We start from the raw sequence: 19,643 nt of genomic DNA, 5'->3' as shown, positions 1-19,643 counted from the left end.
ATATTACCATATTATAGAAGTGTATCGAGTAAGGTCTTTTATGAAAACCGGTGACACCCTGGTGATAGGTATCATTATGAAATATCTATTAACACTATTATGAGGCATTATGTATACTCACTGATACTATGCTTTAGAGTCTGTGACCAAACACAGGGAGAAACAGGATTTCTCCCAGACAGAAGGGATGGCAACTATCAATCTGTCTCCAGGGTAAACTGAACATTATGGAATCAAAACAATGGAAGCCCCGTTCACATATGAATCAGCAGGGGGATGGGAAGCCCACAGGAAGGGAAGAACAGCAGGAAACCTTTGGGCCAGCGCTCTTGCAGTCACAGAACATTTGATCCTTCAGCCGAGGGGGTTGAAGTCTCTGGGAACTGAGCTTTTATGAGAAACCTGCTTAGGCAAAGACAGTAACTTGCTGAAATTAAGTTTTAGTCTTAGAAGTGTAGTTTTACTTTTGTTTGCTTGTAACCCTTTATATCTTTATTCCTTATACTTGGTATCACTTAATTCTATGTCTTTTTGTTAAATGAACTTGTTATATTTTTACTATAAACCAAATCAGTGCTATAGCTGAAATACAAGTGTTTGTCAAACCTCAGGTTAAATTAATGAGCTGCAGTGTATTGTCTCTTGAAAGGAACCGGGAACTTAATGTCTGTCAGCGTTCCAGGAGAGGGCTGGGCACTGAGGGAGACATCTCTGGGGAACGCAGGAACTGTGTGTTACCTCTAAGGCAAGGTTTGGACTGGCAGAGTCCTGAAAATTTTGCTGGCAAGGCAGACAAGCTGGTGTGTCAGGGAGTTGTCACAGTTTGGTGGTAGCAAAACTCTGATTTGCTGAAGCTGAGAGCAGAAACACAGTAACTCTCAAATCTGGGAACCCCAGCAGACTGTCACAGGGCAGATGTTTTGGGGACATTCGGGACTGGAGTGTGTTAGGGTCACTGTACAGAAAGTAATTGGGCAGTGGATGAGTGACCTGCATGCTTGTAAGTTGGCTGTTGGTGTCAGGGTTGTGGGCCACAGAGGCATAGTATTTATGGTACCCAGAATTGCAGAGCAGGTGGTGACAACACCCTAAGTGGTCTGGGTTGACCCCAAAGCATCACAGCCTAACAACAAAGCAGAAGCATATCTTTGGGCTTTAGCACACAAATACCAGAGTGGAGAGAAGAGCTCCATGAAAGGTCCAAGCTTCAAGAAACGCTTCATGCCCAGGAGAGCTCCAAGAGAGCATTCCAGGCACCACAGGCTCTGAACTAAGTGTGTGGGAGGTCAACACTGCAATTCTAAAGGCATGGCAGTCCAAAAAGCCATTCCAAGCTGCTCTCCCGCACCTTACCCTCCCTTGAGTCAAGCCAGCTACTGGCCCCACCACATACTGGGGAAAGTGATGTTTTACTGACACATTTCAGATGGAGAGATCAGGTTCAAAATGATGGGGGTTTGTCACTGCTAAGAAATGGGTGTGGGCTTGTAGTGAGCTGTGCAGGAATGAAAGGTGTGCAGCAGCAGTATGACCAAGAGGCCCATCGCCTGACTTCTAGGCTCCTGGAGTAAAGCCATCATCAGGAAGAAACTTACTCAAATATGCAGATGGCAGGAGATGCCGATCAGGCCTTTGAAGAGCAGCCAGAACTGGACAGCTGCAATCAACTCCTCTCTCCCCTTTGCAATGTTCCTATTTCATGTACCACTGTGTGGACCGTATAAACTGCTCAGCTTCCCAGCCTTCAGCACTCGCTCTGCTGACACAGGAAGCTGAAATTCCCCTCTGTGAATGGAGTGAGACATCACAGAGAGTTTATCTGTACACGAAAGGCTGACAAATATAAATAACATGAGATTAGGAGAGAGCTGGTTGTTCTGCGAATTCCTCCTGAGTCTGACATGTTTGAAGTTACGTGAATGAGATAAAGGAATTTAAAATTAATTAATTCACTGTCCCCTCTCAGCGTCCCCCCCCCAACTCCTTTCCTGATCTGATGCATCCATGAGCACCCCTCAATAACAGCCTTAGAAAGAGAGAGAGCGCACGCACATGCGTGTGTGTGCAGGGAATGCTGGGCCATTTCAGGCCCCGTGGGAGGTGCAGTCATCGCTTCCTTTAACTTCCATCTCCCCAAAGCCAGATCAGCTCCTGTTTCCTGACTAAAACATCCCAGCTTCAGAACCAACGTCTGAGAAATTGCATGGGACTCCAGCAGGTCAGGTCTGTGACCTAATGTCTCATCCGCCCTTGTAGCACTGAGATGAAAAACAAGATTTTGACCAGACTTGCACAGCTGGGTAACTAAGGACAGGCTCCTATTTCAGAGTGGCCAGACCATAAGGCGTGCTGAGCACCAGCAGGCCACTGATTTAAGCTTCAGGTGTTTGGAAAAATTACAAGTCCAAATAGAGGCACTGTAGAAGGTTGTGGCCATGCCTCCCTGTTGGTGTCGGAGGGAGGCCATGCCCCCTTGCTACAGGCACCCATGTGTGAAAACTCTTTTTGCCTCAGTTTACAGTTCTCAGACAGAGCAGCTCTTCTTTTACCGAAAGCTCACACCTTCTCAGTGAAGACTGCTTGGGGCAGCATCCAGGTTTCTGGACCATTGCAGTGGGGCATCTACTAGCATTGTGTCTCCTCTGACCAGGTCACTGCTGCATGGTGACCACAAGGTTCTTATTCAGGCTGAGGTTCCTCTGGCTTCTGAAAAGCCCCTCAGGCTCGTGGTCTGAATCAGATTCATGCATTACAGTTCTCCTCCCTGCTGTCTGGTTCTCCTCATTTCTCTGGCCTTGCCCTACCTTCACTCCAAAGCAGCACCACGCAAAGATGCAAAGATCTAGTTTGTTTGCAAGGCTGGGGGAGAAATCATTCACCTTCGAGAATAAACTCTCATGAGTAAGGCTACGTTTTAGTCACAGGTATTTTTAGTAAAAGTCATGGACAGGTCATGGGCAGTAAACAAAAATTCACAGCCCGTGACCTGTCCATGACTTGTACTATATACCCCTCACTAAAACTTGGGCAGGGCCCCCGCATGCTCCGGGAGGGGGGGTGGTCCGGGGGCACTGCGGGTGCTGGTGGAAGTGGCCCAGGACCCCACTGCTGCTGAGGGGGGAAGGTTGGCGGGGGCTCCCTACCCGGCTCTGCATGTCCCTGCAGCTCCTAGGCGGCGGAGAGGCCCGGGGACTCTGCACGCTGCTCGCACCATAAGCCCCAACTGTGCAGTTTCCATTGGCCAAGAACCACAGCCAATGGGAGCTGTGGGGGTGGGGCATGTGGGCGCAGGCAGTGCGTGCAGCCCCCGGCCCTTCCTTCACCTAGGAGCTGCAGGGCCATGCCAGTGGGAGCCATGGAGCCCCCCACCCTCAGGTAAACGCCCCCCCCCGCCCCAGTCCTGAGTCCCCTCCCACACACCCAAACTGCTGCAGAAGTCACGGAGGTCACGAAAGTCATGGAATCCATGACAGACTCACAGCCTTACTCATAAGCCCTTTAAGGAGAGCCTGGTGCGCAGTCAGCAGGCCACAGCCCTAGAGCACCCCAATCTGGAGCTCACGCACCCCCAGAGATGCAGATTCCTTGGGAGGAATTAATTTATATTGGTCGCCATTAAGAGTCTATGATTAGCCAGTCACCATCCCCCCCAGGCTCTGACTATTCGCAGACTAGGAGATAGCTGGGCTCTCTCAGACACTACTGGTCAGTGCCTGTGATAGTGGCCACTGAACTGACCAAAGCTACAGGGCCTGCAAAAGAATCTGCTCCTCACCCACCCAGTTCCAATGGGCTCATTTGTAACTAGAAGCTGCACTACCCTGGCAGACAAAGCCCGTGTCCAGTTTGAAGGTAAAATGTTAGCCTGCTGAATCCCCTCAACAGGAGACATGTGGTGCTGTGTTTCAAGAAGGGAAGTAACTTCTTGATGGCAGAGTTGTTGACGAGGAGCCAGTCCTGAGCACTCTGCCCTGCACAGGAAGGGAGGCAGAGAAGAGTTCCTGGGACTGGATTCCTAGAGCAAGGCTCTTCTGTGGTCCAGCAGAACTTGGGAACACTCTGGGGAGAGCACACTCAGAGTGGGGACACCACTGCCCAACCTAAGGAGAAGCATCGGTGGGCTCTGAAGGGAGTTTCATCCAGAGAACCATGTCCTCAGAGAAGGGCTGCTGCCTGCAATAAGGGGCCTTGAGCAGCAGAGATTTAAAGAACATCACCTCGAAAACAGGCTGCTCCTAAGGAAACGGGAATCTGGCATACCGCTTTAGCGGCACAGGTGCAGCTCTTCTCCCCCTGACAGATGATGATTCCAAGGCAGAGCTTTGGGATTAAAGGCACCAGAGACACTAACAGGTTGCATTGACAGGGAACATCCTGCAACTTCTTGCTCTGCAGGTTGTAGAAAAGCCACACACTCAATGCAATTAGCAGGCCCCACAGCAAGATTAACTAAGATCAGGAAGGGGAAGTTATCACATACCAGAACAATTACATCTCTTTGCTTTCCTTAACAGCCAAAATTAAGGCTTGTAGGCAGATGGGAGATGAAGCCTATGCAGCTTCAGATGTTCCAGTCGGTCTCTTTACTACCACCACAGGGAAAAACAAACAATGAGCAAATGTTTACAAGTGGTTACCCAAGACAAAGCTGAGAAAATGGCATAACAGAGCAGAAAATTAGAGTCTCCAATCTCCTCCTCCGCAGCCCCTATCACTAAGCTAGCCTGGTGGGAGCCTGTCTCACCATCTGTGCCGGTCACACGAGCAGGACGGATCCAGAAACACACTGTCACTTCAAAACACAAAGCTACCGACTTTGTGTACTTCAAAAGGAAAGAAACGCTCTCTTCCAGGCAGCTAGCCAGCCGGGCCCATCCAGGAGCAGTATGCAAATGACACCAGGGAACAGAATCGAACAGAGGCTAGGGAGAAAGGGCAAGGAAAGCTAAAGAAGGCTCAGACAGCACTTGAGATCTGTGAAATTGGAGCAAAATATACACAACCTAGAACCAGTGTGGACTTTTCCTTCCTTTGCTTAACAATTACTGCTAAGGGCAGAGATGGATGCAGGGAAACAGCCATCTGAAGCACCAGCTGTAGTGTCTACAAAACACAAGTATAAATCAATATAAATGCAACCTGAGCTATAAGCAGATATTGAAGGGCACAAGCCTGAATGGGAACCAGCCGAAGAGCTGAAATGGCACAGTGGGTCAGATCCTTCTCCTCTCACTGACCACAAAGCTAAGGGCAAGACAACCCTGCACCGGCAGCCTGCATTTCCAGAGAGCTAAGGAGACCTTACAAGTCCCTCTTCTTGGGCCTTGTCTAGTCTAGGACTGGAGGCATGATGTTTGCACAAATGAGCTAGGCTCCCGCATAGCTTTAACTGCATCATTTAGCATGTATTAAAGGCACTGGGTGTTGTCGGCACTAGACTTTTTTAGTGCGTTAGTTAGCACATATTAACATCACATTTTAAATCCTACTCTACACAAGACCTTAGATTGTGTTTGAACCCATCCCTATCAGCTAACACCCAGTCTGGTTAGCTGCATTTTACGCGTATCAGTGGAATTTTCTGTGCTATGTTTGTTATCTATTTAATTTCACATCACAGGTCTCAGTAGACTTCCTACTGGGTGTTCTGCAAACCTACAAAAATAATCCTGATGACATCAGGATGGTCATAACGAGTGGTTAAACCTCAGATGTTGAACATATAATCATGACATTTTCAGAAGCAAACTAGGGAAACGTGGTCTAGATGAAATTACTATAAGGTGGGTGCACAACTGGTTGAAAGACTGTACTCAAAGAATAGTTATCTATGACTTGCTGTCAAACTGGAAGGACATATCTAGTGGGGTCCTTGAGGGGCCTCTCCTGGCTCTGGTACTATTCAATATTTTCATTAATGACTTGAATAATGGGGTGGAGAGCATGCTTATAAAATTTGCAGAGGACACCAAGCTAGGAGGGATTGGAAACTCTCTGGAGGATATGATTAGAATTCAAAACAACTTTGACACATTCGAGAATTGGTCTGAAATCAACAAGATTAAATTCAACAAACACAAATGCAAAGTACTTCACTTAGGAAGAAACATCAAATCCACCACTTCAAAAATGGGGAATTAGTGGCTAGGTGGCAGTACTGTTGAAAAGGATCTGCAGTTACAGTGGATCACAAACTGAATGAGAGTCAGCAAGGTGATGCAGCTGTGAAAAAGGCGAATATCATTCTGGGATATATTAACAGGCGTGTTGTATGTAAGAAACAGGAGGTAATTGTCCTGCTCTACTCAAACACTGCTGAAGCCTCAACTGAAGTTCTGGGTGCCGCACTTTAGGAAAGACGTGGACAAATTGGATATAATCCAGAGAAGAGCAACAGAAGCAATAAAATGTTTAGAAAACCTGACCTGTGAGGAAAGGTTAAAAAACTCGACATTTAGTCTTGAGAAGAGAAGTCTGAGGGGGGGATTGGTAACAGTCTTCAAATATGTTAAGGGCTGATATAAAGAGGACTGTGATCAATTGTTCTCCATAGCCACTGAAAGTAGGACAAGAAATCATGGGCAGGAAGGGAGATTTAGGTTAGGTATTAAGGAAAACTTTCTAACTAAAAGGATAGTTAAGCTCCGGAACAGGCTTCCAAGAGACATTGTGAACTCCCCATCACTGTCGATTTTTAAGAACAGGTTGGACAAAAACCTGTCAGGGATAGTGTAGGATTACTTGGTCCTACCTCAGCATGGAGGGGATGGACTAGAATGACCTCTTGAGATCCCTTCCAGCCCAACATTTCTATGATTCTGATCATTTTGATGCGTTTCCAGGCCTTTATTGTTGAACTAAATGTATTTAATGTGTGTAAATATATTTAATTCTATTTTTAGTTGCTGTATATTACACATTTTCACTATAACTGAAGTTATTCTATTGTTGAGTGTTGATCTGCAATATCAGGAAGGTCAGACGAGTGAGAAAAATAACAGCTTAAACCACTGGCTCGGCTCTCACTGAGAAGTCAGACAGTGTCAAACAAAATAAGCTGTTCTTTAGATATTTAGGTGCTAAAAAGGGGTCTGGGAAATCTCCTTAACCAGAGAGCCTCAACTGGAGAACTGTTTTCATGCTTGTAAATCTCAAAAATGGTTACATGGATTTTTAACTACTGTGATAGACCCAGGCCAGTTGGGTACAGCAGAATAGCTGAAGGCAGATATACTGGCCACTGGATTAACAGTTTTCTGTTCCCTGACTGACCAGAGCAGGGGCTGCTCCAGGCTAATGAAAACACCTGACTCTAATTAAGCTGTAAAGAGTCAGGTGAGGCCATTCAGTTAATGTGACCACCTGACTCTAATTAAGGCCCTGCTGATACTATAAAAAGGGCTCACTCCAGTCAGGCAGGGGACAGCCAGGGAGCCAGAGGAGAGGAAGTGCGGCTGAAGGGCTGGTTACTGAAGACACCCTAAATCATCGTTAAAGGAGCCCTAAGGTAAGGGTGAAGAAGGGAAAAGCAGGAGAGCTGTGGGGAAGTGGCCCAGGGAAATGTAGCAACTCTGGCAGTGAAAGGTTGGCTGCCAACAACTGCTACCATTAGGGTCCCTGGGCTGGAACCGGGAGTAGAGGGTGGGCCCGGGTTCCCCCCAACCCACCACTACAGGAACAGCTCCTGGGAGGGGAAGCCAGGTCCCTGTCAGGACAGAAGGCTGAACAGAGACTGTGGGAGTTCTCCCCCCAACCTCCTTGCAGCCTATGATGAAAAGGGCTCAGTAGACTGTAACCCTGGCCCTAGAGAGAGAAGGGCTACGTGGAGGGTCACAGTGAGCTACTGAGGCTAGCAGAAACCGCCTAGAAGCGCAGGACCCACAGGAGCAAGGTCAGAGCTCTGCCACACTACTTAAAAAAAATCACCATGGGCTGACGATAAACCTGAGACATTTTACCTGCATCTTTTTTTATTTTTCCAAAAAGTTGCAAGATGCTTGAAAACATTGGGGCCTATAATTAAAGTATCTCTTCAAATAGAACCTCACTACCACAACACACTCATTACCATGCAACTTTGCCTTTATGATTAAAGACTGGGTTAGTACATTTAGTTCTTTGGTGCAGTTACTTGTACTTATCTGGGGAAAACACTCTGCAACTCCTCAGCCTGAGACTGCATCCCACATCCCTCTGAGATATAATACTTAAAACACATACAGTACATGCACATGGGCAAAGTTCATTGCCTTCAGTGGAGTCATACCTGCTGCGTCTGCCAGTGGTTTAGGTGGCATACGATGTATCTCCCATACGTAATACACACAGGGGCGGCTCTAGGAATCCCGCCGTCCCAAGCAGGGCGGCGTGCCGCGGGGCGCACTCTGGCGGTCGCCGGTCCCGCGGCTCCGGGGGACCTCTTGCAGACATGCCTGCGGAGGTTCCACTGGTCCCGCGGCTCCGGTGGACCTCCCGCAGGCATGACTGCGGAAGGTCCGCCAGAGCCGCCTGCCGCCCTGCCGGCAAAATGCCGCCCCAAGCGCGCGCGTGGCGCGCTGGGGTCTGGAGCCGGCCCTGAATACACAACACACAATGTTCTATTGCTGAGTACATTCCATGAGGCTACTTTGGGATTTGAAATGAGTCTCTCTCAAAATGAACTAAATCCCTTATAATCTTCCACTCTATGAAAATAAAGCAGAACCCTCCAGCCCTAGCTGAGAGTGAAGTATACATTCCTCTCTGCTTTTGCATTTCAATACATGCAGCATATACAGGATTTAGTGGGAAGCAGATGCAGAGGGAAATAGAAGCTTAGCATCCATATGCAATTATTAGAGACTATAAACAGCCCTTTGGTCATAATATGAAGTGCCTTTTCTACATGGCAGTAAGCAGAGTTAAGAGTTGCAGAGGCTGACAAGCCAGCTCTCTAGATGGGGCCTTGGAATCTGAAAACACCATCTGCTTTGCAAAGGTTGACAGTCAGAGTCCTGGTTAAACTCCACATCTCCTTGTTATGAAGGGCTTGATAACTTGTGACTTGCCCTAAGTCCATTACCTTCTGCTCACTAACTCTCAGAGCACAGACTATCTCCCTGCAGAGCACTCCAGCAGCTGGGCTACGTTATATGCTCTCTCTGTCTCACTCGGCATTAGATAATACGGTAAGGAGAACCTTCCATCTCAATCACTGAAATGCAAACAAAAATTTCTGTTGTTTCAGCAAAGAGGCCAACACTGACATTCTGGCTCAGAAACACACATTCAGATACATTTTTGGCTGTCAGTGTGGTTATTTTGATGAGGTTTTGTTTTACATGTGGCTTAGATGAAAGACAATTAAGACTTGACATTTAATTGGTACTGGATGCATTTTAAATAGCATTAATGGACTTTCTCAACAAGAACTGCACATTCTGATTTCTCAAAGTAACATCTCTGCCGGAGATAGGGTGCAGCTCAAGTATCAGCTGATAGGTGAGATCCTGCTTCAAAGCAAAGGTGGAGGGGCTGAGTCAGCACTACTGACAAAGTTACATTTAGGCTTAAATCCAACTCAAGAAAAACATTTCTGCTGCATTGACCCCCCCCAGTTCAACAGAAGAATTTCTGGAATCATGTGATGAAAGTATCGCTAAATATAAAGCTGCTGTGAGAATAATAACGGTAGTGAGAAGAACTTTCTAATCCAAACTTGCCTCATGGGGTTTTGAGCTGGCAAAATGGTGAGAGCATTAAGAACCTAAGTGAGTTTGTGTCAGGTCTGCAGAAGAGAGAGCAAGCGCGCGTACACATGCCAGTGGTGGATGGGGTCCTTCAGGGTCGAGGCTAAGCAGCCCCACTTAAAAGTTTTGCTTGCAGAGGATTGCTAAACCTGTCTCTCTGCTACATTTCTGTGCCAAGAGGGTTGGTTCCTGGCTCTGACAAACAGCATCAGAATGTCTCTAAGGCACAGGCAAGGAAGAAGAAATGTTGTTCCGTTTCAGACTTGATGTCTCCCGCCCAGGGCAAGTGCAAGGATATTTTGCACCCTAGGCGAAACTTCCACCTTGCCCCCCCCCCACATCAATTCATTGAGGAGCAAATCCCAACAAGCCTTTATAAACCCCAAGGGCCAGCCGTGCCCAGGGGCTGCTCCCCAGACCAGGTTCCCCCCTCTCCCTGCCCCCTGAACTCGCCTGGAGGGTGCACAGCCCCCCCGGGAGCCCTCCCCACCCCACCCCGGCGGCCCCCGCCCCGAGTCCACTCACTGGCTTTGCCAGGCTTGGGCCGCTGCAGCAGCTTGGCAGGGAGGAGCCACCCTCCGGAGGCACTGGAGAGCCAGAGCGTCCTGCTTGTGAGAGCAGCGAGCCCCAGTCATGGAGGAGCCGGCGTGGCACAGGGGGGACAGTAGCCCTGCAAAGGTGGCGGCACCGCTAGTAGGGAGCAGCAGCGCCCCCGCCCCTCCTGCCCAGCCTGTGGCCTGGCACCCCACCCCGGGGGCTCCTGCAGGCTGCAGCGGATGCATGGGGGCGCCGGCCCCCATGCGCCCCCCGCTTATCATATCTCAACAATCAAAAAAGAGGGTGGGGGGAGAGCCCCACCCCCATCCACTCCCTCCCACTTCCCACCCCCGACTGCCCCCCTCAGAAACCCTAAGCCCCCCTGTTCCTTGTCCCCTGACTGCCCCCTCCTGAGACCCCTCCACCCTAACTGCCTCCCTAGGACCTTACCCCCTACCTGTTCCCTGACTGCCCCAACCCTTATCCACACCCCCGCCCCAGACAGACCCCCAGGACTCCCACGCCCCATCCAACCACTCCCCACCCCCGACAGGACCCCCAGAACTCCCGACCCACCCAACCCCCCCTGCTCCTTGACTGCTCCGATCCCACTCCATACCCCCACTCCCCGACAGGTCCCCCACCCAGAACTCCCGACCCACCCAACCTCCCCTGCTCCTTGACTGCTCCGATCCCGCTCCATACCCCCACTCCCCGACAGGTCCCCCCCGCCAGAACTCCTGACCCACCCAACCCCCCCTGCTCCTTGACTGCTCCGATCCTGCTCCATACCCCCACTCCCCGACAGGTCCCCCTGCCCCAGAACTCCCGACCCACCCAACCTCCCCTGCTCCTTGACTGCTCCGATCCCGCTCCATACCCCCACTCCCCTACAGGTCCCCCCCGCCAGAACTCCTGACCCACCCAACCCCCCCTGCTCCTTGACTGCTCCGATCCCGCTCCATACCCCCACTCCCCGACAGGCCCCCCCCCAGAACTCCAGACCCCTCCAACCCCCCCTGCTCCTTGACTGCTCCGATCCCGCTCCATACCCCCATTCCCCGACAGGTCCCTCTGCCCCAGAACTCCCGACCCACCCAACCCCCCCTGCTCCTTGACTGCTCCGATCCTGCTCCATACCCCCATTCCCCGACAGGTCCCCCTGCCCCAGAACTCAGGACCCACCCACCCCCCCTGCTCCTTGACTGCTCCGATCCCGCTCCATACCCCCACTCCCTGACAGGTCCCCCACCCAGAACTCCCGACCCACCCAACCCCCCCTGCTCCTTGACTGCTCCGATCCCGCTCCATACCCCCATTCCCCGACAGGTCCCCCTGCCCCAGAACTCCCGACCCACCCAACCCCCCCTGCTCCTTGACTGCTCCGATCCCGCTCCATACCCCCACTCCCTGACAGGTCCCCCCGCCCCAGAACTCCCGACCCATCCAACCCCCCCTGCTCCTTGACTGCTCCGATCCCGCTCCATACCCCCACTCCCCGACAGGTCCACCCACCCCAGAACTCCAGACCCACCCAACGCTCCCCCTGCTCCCTGTCCCCCCGCAGAGTGCTGAGGCAGCGGGGGGAGGAGGGGGATAGCTCTGAGAGGGGCAGCGCCAGCTCACATGCCCAGGAGCTGCAGAGCTCGAGCGCGGCAAGAGGGGAGCTGAGGGGCGCATGGGGGCCACCGCCCGCATGCATCTGCTGCAGCCTGCAGGACCCTGGGAGGGGGGCTGGAGCCTGGGCAGGACTGGCGGGGGGCCCGGCTGCTCCCTGCTAGTGGTGCCGCCGCCTTTGCAGGGCTGCTGACCCCCCCTCGTACCGCACCGGCTCCTCCATGGCTGGGGCTCGCCGCTGCCGCAAGCCGCCGCTCCGTCTCTCTGGTGCCTCCGCTTTTTGGCACCCCCAACCACTTGATGCCCTGGGCAACTGCCTAGTTCGCCTAGTGGTTGCACAGGCCCTGCTCCCCCCCAAGCCTACAGGGGACTCACTTTGCCCCAGTGCATGTGTCACACAGGATGAGAGGGGAGAAAATAACCCAGAAAACACAAACCTCTTAGCACTCATGCAGGGAATCACAATGCTGAGGAAACCAATTCAAGCTTCTGCTTCCCCACACTACATTTTCAGTGACAGAAACTGACCATGCAGAGATATATGGGGAAGCGCCCCACAAAGGAGGAAGTGCTTTGCAGAGGAGAACAGCAGCAATTCCTCATGCTGAAGGTTTAGCCACCTTTGAAGACACACACGATCTGTCCTCTGTAGTGTACAGAGGCCATGTCAGTGCAGTCCCTCTTGTCCCTCTCACTGGCAACCTTCAAAGGCCCTTCAGTAAATGATTCCCCCTTTCTCAGCACTAGTTGTAAGCAACTTGTTACTGATACGTGCTGGAATAACCCCCTGAGCAGCTCCCCAGCACTATCCTGGAGAAGAACCAGGGTGCTGCGGCCCAACAGCCGCGTTCCATAGTCAGCAGGGATTCTGTTTGGCTTAGGATTGCTGATGTCAAACCAGAGGGATAGCGGCCATTGCACCAAGGCTGGCTCATTCGTACCAGGGATGGACAGCGTGGCTGGAGCGAACGCAAAGTTCAGCTAGACTGAGAGACTTGGAAATGGAACCTCCCTTTCCCATCTCCCACAGATCGTTTCCACTCCCATGTCCCTCACGCTACCACGGTACCCTAGAGACCTTCTCCCACTATCAAACTAACACAGTGATACTTCACTTAGACCTGAACACCATTTTCCTGCTCTCATGCCAGGAAAGTGTCCAGGCCACACTGGGCAAAACTGGCTATGGACAGCAACTTGCCTTTCATTCTACGCCTGTAAAATTGAGTTTGAACAGGAGAGATCCGAGATTCACTCCTGTTCCCCTGGGGAAGACACTGGGGGCTTAGGCCAGGTGCAGTCGCAGCTGGATGATGGTTCAGGGAACTGCTCTGGTGAGCTCCGAAGGCCATGCCATGTTCCTCTCGATAACGAACTCTGGCCTAGAGGCCCGAGGGCCCAGCTGCTTAACGTACAAAACTGACAGGAATCCAAAGGCCTCCTCCAAGTGACCTGGAGAAAGCCAGTGATGAATGCCCCCCAGCCCCCAACTGCCAACAGAGCCCAAGGCATATGCTCCCCTGCTCATGGCCAGCAGAGCCCATAGCCGCACGCCCGCCAGAGCCACAGAAGCACTTCCACCCCTGTAGCTGGCAGAGCCCAGGGTGCATGCCCCAAACCTCAGCAGAGCCCTGGGTGCATGCTCCACACTCTGGTCCAGCAGAGCCCAGAACATGCCTCTCCTGCCCTGTTGTCTGCCAGCAGAACCCCAGAGAGCAGTTCTCATGCCCACCCGCAGAAAAGACATCTCCAAGCACTGCCAGAGACATGGGGAACATAATTAGCTCTTTGCTAAATGTATTTGCATTTGTATTTTGCTAAATCCCGTATACAAACATCCCTTATACAAGGTCAGACTCAAAGCATCATGCTTTCCAACCCTCCCGGCCATCAGATCCCGTCATACAGAAATGTTATCAATGCTCAGTACTGGCTCTTTAAAGGTCAACGCCCCAAAGGGGTTCTTGCATCATAAACCCATTTAGCCACACACATTTGCCATAATTTGAGTAAAGAAAAAGGAAACTCGGCGCACTAATTAGAAAGCTGGGGCTGTTGTGTTTTCTCCAGTTCACCTTATCTTCTTTATTCAGCTCCTGAAGACTCAGCTATTAAAGGAAATTAAGTAATTCATCAAGCCCATTTCAATTACCTGCCACGGATAACATCAGAGTACAATTTGCATCTACAAATGAACCAAGTGCCAACTGCCAGGCAGAAACAGAAGCTAATTTACAGAGCGGGGCTGCCTGCTAGAACTGCACTTCTGGGGGCTGCCAGCATCTCATCATCCCAACAGCCCCCCTCTGTCATTCCCACATCCCAGCCACACCTGGCCTGCTGAAGGGAATTACAGCCAAGATATCTTCACCTAGAACAGGAAAGTCCACAATGTCGAAAGTCACAGCAAAGGCAGCAAGAACCATCTGTGCTCTCTGAATTTCCATCTTGGGATCAGGGAAAGGGAGAGCGGCATTGCCTCTAAACCAGGGGTGGGCAAACTACGCCCGGGGGGGCACATGCGGCCCTTCAGACATTTTAATCCAGCCGTTGAGCACCCATCAGGGAGCAGGGTCCGGGGCTTGCCCTGCTCTGGCACTCCAGCCAGGGAGCGGAGTCGGGGGCTTGCACCGCTCTGTATGTACCATGGCTCCGTGTGGCTCCTGGAAGTAGCGGCATTCCCCCCCGCCCCCGGCTCCTATACATAGGGGTAGCCAAGGGGCTCCGCACGCTGCCCCCGCCCCACATGCCACCCCCGCAGCTCCCACTGGCCAGGAATCATGGTCAATGGGAGCTGCAGGGCCAGTGCCTGGAGATGGGGCAGCATGCAGAACTGCCTGGCCATGCCTCCGCATAGGAGCCAGAAGCAGGACATGCCCCTGCTTCTGGGAGCTGCTTGAGGTAAGCGCCGCCCAGAGCCTGAACTTCTGCCCCTTCCCATGCCCCAACTTCCCCCACCCCAGCCCTGATCCCCCACCTGCCATCTGAACCCCTTGGTGCCAGCCCAGAGCACCCTCCTGAACCCCAAACCCCATCCCCAGAGCCCGCAGCCCCTGCTGGAGCCCTCACCACCTCTCCCACACCCCAACCCTGTGCCCCTTCCCGCACACTGAACTCCTCCTTTCTGGACCCACCACAGAGTCCGCACCACCAGCCAGAGCCCTCACCCCCCTCCCACACTCCAACCCCCAATTTCATGAGCATTCTTGGCCTGCCATACAATTTCCATACACAGATGTGGCCCTTGGGCCAAAAAGTTTGCCCACCCCTGGTCTAAATCCTCCTTCTAATGTCTCCTCCCCACAGGGACAATCATCATCCAAAACTTGTTGGGTTCTGCACTTTCTTTGAAGATCAGCTCTGCTGAGATTTGGACAATGCACTCTTTGGGTTAGCGAGAAGGACGTGAGGAGTGGAATTCTGTAAGGTTAATGAGCAGAGCCACCCTTTGGTCCATGAAACGTCCCCACCCTCACACCTGAGTGCTCAGCTGGGCCCGATGTCCTGCATGGGTCCCAAACCTACGACAAGATGGCAAATCATGATGCCCTCATCCCCACTGGGCATTATAATGCTGCTGCACCTGCTTTGCCCCTAAAACCTTCTCTTGGCTCAGCTTTGCAGCCTCCCAAACTCATCATCTTACCATTTCACTCCCTGCTCTGCAAGCGCCTCATGCTTTTCACTGCCACTGGGACACATTAAAGGGCTAGCCCAGGGGCATATTGCTTTGGCCCTTTGAACCTGAAAAGTGCCCACTTGCTGCTGGGATGAAGGCAGGGCTGCTGGAGCAGTCTGTGTAGTGGGGGCTGAGAGCCATTGAACCAAACTGTAACCCCTGGATATGATAGAAACCTCTTCAAGCCAGGGGTGCTGCTGCACCCCCAGCACCCCTAGTTCCAGCACCTATGGACAAAGGGGACTGAGATGAGGAGCTGGCCTAGTGGAAGCAGGGGATTTGAGAAGGTGACACAGCATGAAGTTCCCTGCAGCAGACCCTGGGGTTAGGCATTTTTACACTATTCCCCACATAGCCTGGGGCACTTACCTAGATTGGAAGAGGCTCTGCCCTCAGCGGCTCGGTCCTGCAGGCTCTCAGCAATGCCCAGCTGTTCTTCATGGTACTGTTTGGCCCTCTCCAGGTCCTGCATACACCTGGCAGCATGGCCCAGGCCAGCATAGGCCCGCATTTCAATGGCTTTCTCGGCCAGCTCCTGGGCCAGCTCCAGCACATAATTGTGGTAGGACATGGCCTTGTCGAAGTTCCTCCGGTAGTGGTAGGCGCTGCCCAGGTTGCTATAGGCTCGCGCCTCCTCCCGCTTGTTCCCCAGCTCCTTGGCAATCTTCAGATGCTGCTCATGGCACTGCACCGCGTTCTCAAAGTCCCCCATAGCAATGTACACTGCCCCCATGTTACCCAGCTCGCGGGCCTCCGAGAGCTCGTCTTTGGATTGCTTCGCAAGGAGGACACACTGCTTGTGACTAGCCAGTGCATTGGGGTAATCACCAATGGCTGTGTACACGTGGCCCAGGCTGCTCAGAGCTGAGGAAGCTGCCTGTAAGACAAGAGAGAGAGGGTGAGAGTGAGAGCCTGTGGAAACGGAGTCAGGTCAAAGGGACACGCAACATTCACCTGTTAACCTCTAACAAACTCTTCCAGGGAGACTCCAGCTCTGCTTCCTGGAAGGTCCAGTGGAAACCTGGCTATCTGCACCTGCAGCACGATACTCAGGAGAAAAATCCCCAGCTGCCGAATGGGGAATGTGCTGTTTGTGGTTCTCCAGCAGCGAAGGCATTTCTCTGAGGGCAGCTTGTGGCAATGAGGGGCTGCAGGGAGGGTACCCGGGGGCTGGCAGGGAGAACTGGACTGGGATTCTCTGACTGAGGGACATAGTGGGGAAACCCATGGCGCTGCAAAGCCCAGGGACTTTGGGGTAATACAGAAGGTGGAATCTGCAGGAACTTGGCAGTATGAGGAGCCATGAGGTGAGACCAGGCTGTGTGAGCTGTCTCAGAGAGCTCGGTTCCCGCTCTGAAGGCAGCTGTATCTCAGCCCATCTCTCGCTACTACTTTAACACCTACAGTCATGCCAGTTATCACAGCAAAGTCCCGTCCACAGGGATCTTGGGCAGACATGTATGTAATGGCATTTCTCTGCAGAGTAACGACTAAATGAATCACTTGCTTCTGTGCCACTTCCCACACAGTGAGCTCCCTTCCAACAGCAGCAGAGGTCTCAGGCGCTGAATAAGGAGCCTAAGAGGATGGTTTGTGAGAAACTGCAGCAGGATGCAGCTCAGACTGACCATGTTCACACTGCAGTTTCCCAGACCCTCTGCTTACTGACCCCACAGAGATTCCTGCGCTAGATTCATGACATCTGCTTCGGCAGACAGTCCTTAAAACATCTGCAGTGGGAATGCTGACCCATGCGCAGGGAGCGATCAGACAGGGATACCTGCACAGTTAAGCCAGCATGCTCAGCATCACCAAGCCAGTCATGCTCTTTAGGGCAGAGATGTCACTCTCTTTGCTGCACTTGGGTCACCTTCGAGCTATGGCATTTGCTAATGTATCCCCAATGGTGGCCAAACAAAGTTAGAAGGACAGCTTAGCTGAAGTGCAAGAGTGGGGCTTTCCCAGACAATGTGCAAGAAATACGTTTGTTCCAGAACAATCAACCTAGGAAATGGCTCTAAAGGCCAAGGAAGGCCATGTGCCTGGCTCCGCACTACGGAGCGTCTATGTATATTCACCCTGGTGCCTGTGCCCTCCCCAAGCCCTCTGGGAGCAGGAGAGCAGTACCTTGCAGCTGCTATTTCTTTAGAGAAGTGTGTAAACTGTCCCCTATGCCCCCAACTCCCAGTCCAGGTACAACGATACCATACAAACAAACAGTGATCAGACTCTGCCCACCAACAGAAACCATCAATTTCCACCGACCCACCCTCTTGCTCCTTGAAAGCCCTGGGGAGCAGAGGGGCTTTGCAGCTCACCCAAAAAGTCAGCTGACTCGTGCTTTGTTGGAGCAACAGGGGAAGCGAGTTCAAGAGTTAAGTGTTCAGTATGGAGACCCCTGAGACTGGCAGCTCTAGCACTCAGCCCAGCTCAATTCCCAGAGCACTAGCAAGGGAGACAAGTGTCTCCTGGACCAAACTGTTCAAGTGGTTGTAGATTAAACCCTGCCCCTTGAATTGCACTAAGCAGCTGCTGCATCAATGAAGACCTGAAAGATGACAGCAAGAGCCTACAAGATGGACTCACCCCAAGCCAGGTTAGGAGGAAAACCCTGATTCTTACATGTCCAAGGAGCATCATGGCGCTGAGTGTGTGCTGGGGTCTGTCCCCAGCTGCCCTAGAAACCTCTCCCACTCACCCCGCCAGCAGAGGCTGTTAGAACCGGCCATCCTCTCCCCATGGAAGCCATGTCTCCCCCAGCAGATACAGGCCTTTGCAAAGGCAGTTCCCTCCCAGCCTGGGTGCCACTTGTCCTTGATATACTGAGATCTTCCTGATTGTTCTCTCCAACTCGGGCCCTACCTCCAGCCTGGACACATCCAGCACGCGAGGGGCTTCAATTTCAGTCGCTGCCAGGCCATTAACCCCATCCTGGGCACCCCATCACATGCACCCAGCTGTGAACACACAGCAGATGAGGTTTCCTCTCTAGCAGGAAATCTGGTTCATGTCCCCTCATCGGGAGCTGCACTAGACTGTTACTACTAGCTATAGTCTCACAGCAGCAACTCATCTTTCAAGGCTTTCAACAACCGAGGCCAGAGGAGCCTTCCTAATGATTATTTTGATTAAAATTATATCACAGGTGGAAGAGTAATGCAGTGTCAGGAAGATCTATGGGCCAGAGTGAAGGGCAGATACTGCAGACGATAAATTACTCTCATGCTTAGCAACAGTAAGGGACTAATGTTTCGAAATCAAGGATTTGTAAATGTGCTGTGCTGATGCAAATTAACAGATTAAAAAAGAAACCAGTTTTTCTGATACAAGAATCTGAGGCAACAGATTAGCTATTAAACACAATTTATAGGTCATAAGATATGAAAGCTGGCCATAAAACACTACCTCGGCCAGCTCCATAAATAGCCAAGCTGCATTTGCTTTCCCTGAGGGATCCTTGTAGGCAACTTAATTACACCATAAAAACTGCCAGAATTTACAATAACTTCATTTTTTTTCACTTGATGCTATAGATGAACCTCATTCAGCACAATAGGCAGCAAATATCTGAGACCAGCAGAGTTGCAGCTGATGTTAAAAAGGTTGTGATTTCCCTGGCAAGGCTGATGCACACTCCTGGAATAGGAAGTCAGATGACGAAACCTTCCCCCTTTCCTCAGGGTCTCTGAAATGCTCCTGTTAAGATTCCTGAGGATTCTCCTTCCACCTCTCCTGAGTCTTAGCCTTGGGCCTGATCCCCTAGCCAAGGAGAATAGTATGGATGGGAATTCCCGCAGTCCAACACTAGGGGCACAGCTGAGACGGGCTTTGGTACCGGTGCTGCCATCTAGGGTTTAATGCTCTCGACTCACGCTGTGAGGGAGGGTAAGTTACGTTGCTTTTGCTGCTGTAACTTGCTGCAGAATGGAAAGGGTAGCAGCTAGCAGCAATTCCCCTAACCTGCTCTTACTCACACCTCTGATACTGTGGGGGTGAGGAGACCGAATGAGCTTGGCTGGGCTGGACATTACACTTGGCCATGGGACATGCTGCTCCAATCCACCCTTTCCAGTTGGTGTGCA

General features: G+C 51.8%; 1 protein-coding gene across 2 annotated transcripts in view; it reads right to left on the bottom strand.

Moving 5' to 3' along the window:
* Positions 1-19,643, bottom strand: part of TTC28 (tetratricopeptide repeat domain 28) — a 480,542-nt gene that overhangs the window by 95,945 nt on the left and 364,954 nt on the right. For both annotated transcript variants that reach the window (XM_044989608.1, XM_044989609.1), the window contains exon 6: positions 15,931-16,438. In XM_044989608.1, the coding sequence (XP_044845543.1) occupies positions 15,931-16,438 (508 nt within the window). The remainder of the gene's footprint in view (positions 1-15,930; positions 16,439-19,643) is intronic.

The sequence above is a fragment of the Mauremys mutica genome, chromosome 16, assembly GCF_020497125.1.
Source record: "Mauremys mutica isolate MM-2020 ecotype Southern chromosome 16, ASM2049712v1, whole genome shotgun sequence".
In the NCBI taxonomy this organism is placed as follows: Eukaryota; Metazoa; Chordata; order Testudines; family Geoemydidae; genus Mauremys; species Mauremys mutica.
This window is presented reverse-complemented; position numbering and strand designations above follow the sequence as displayed.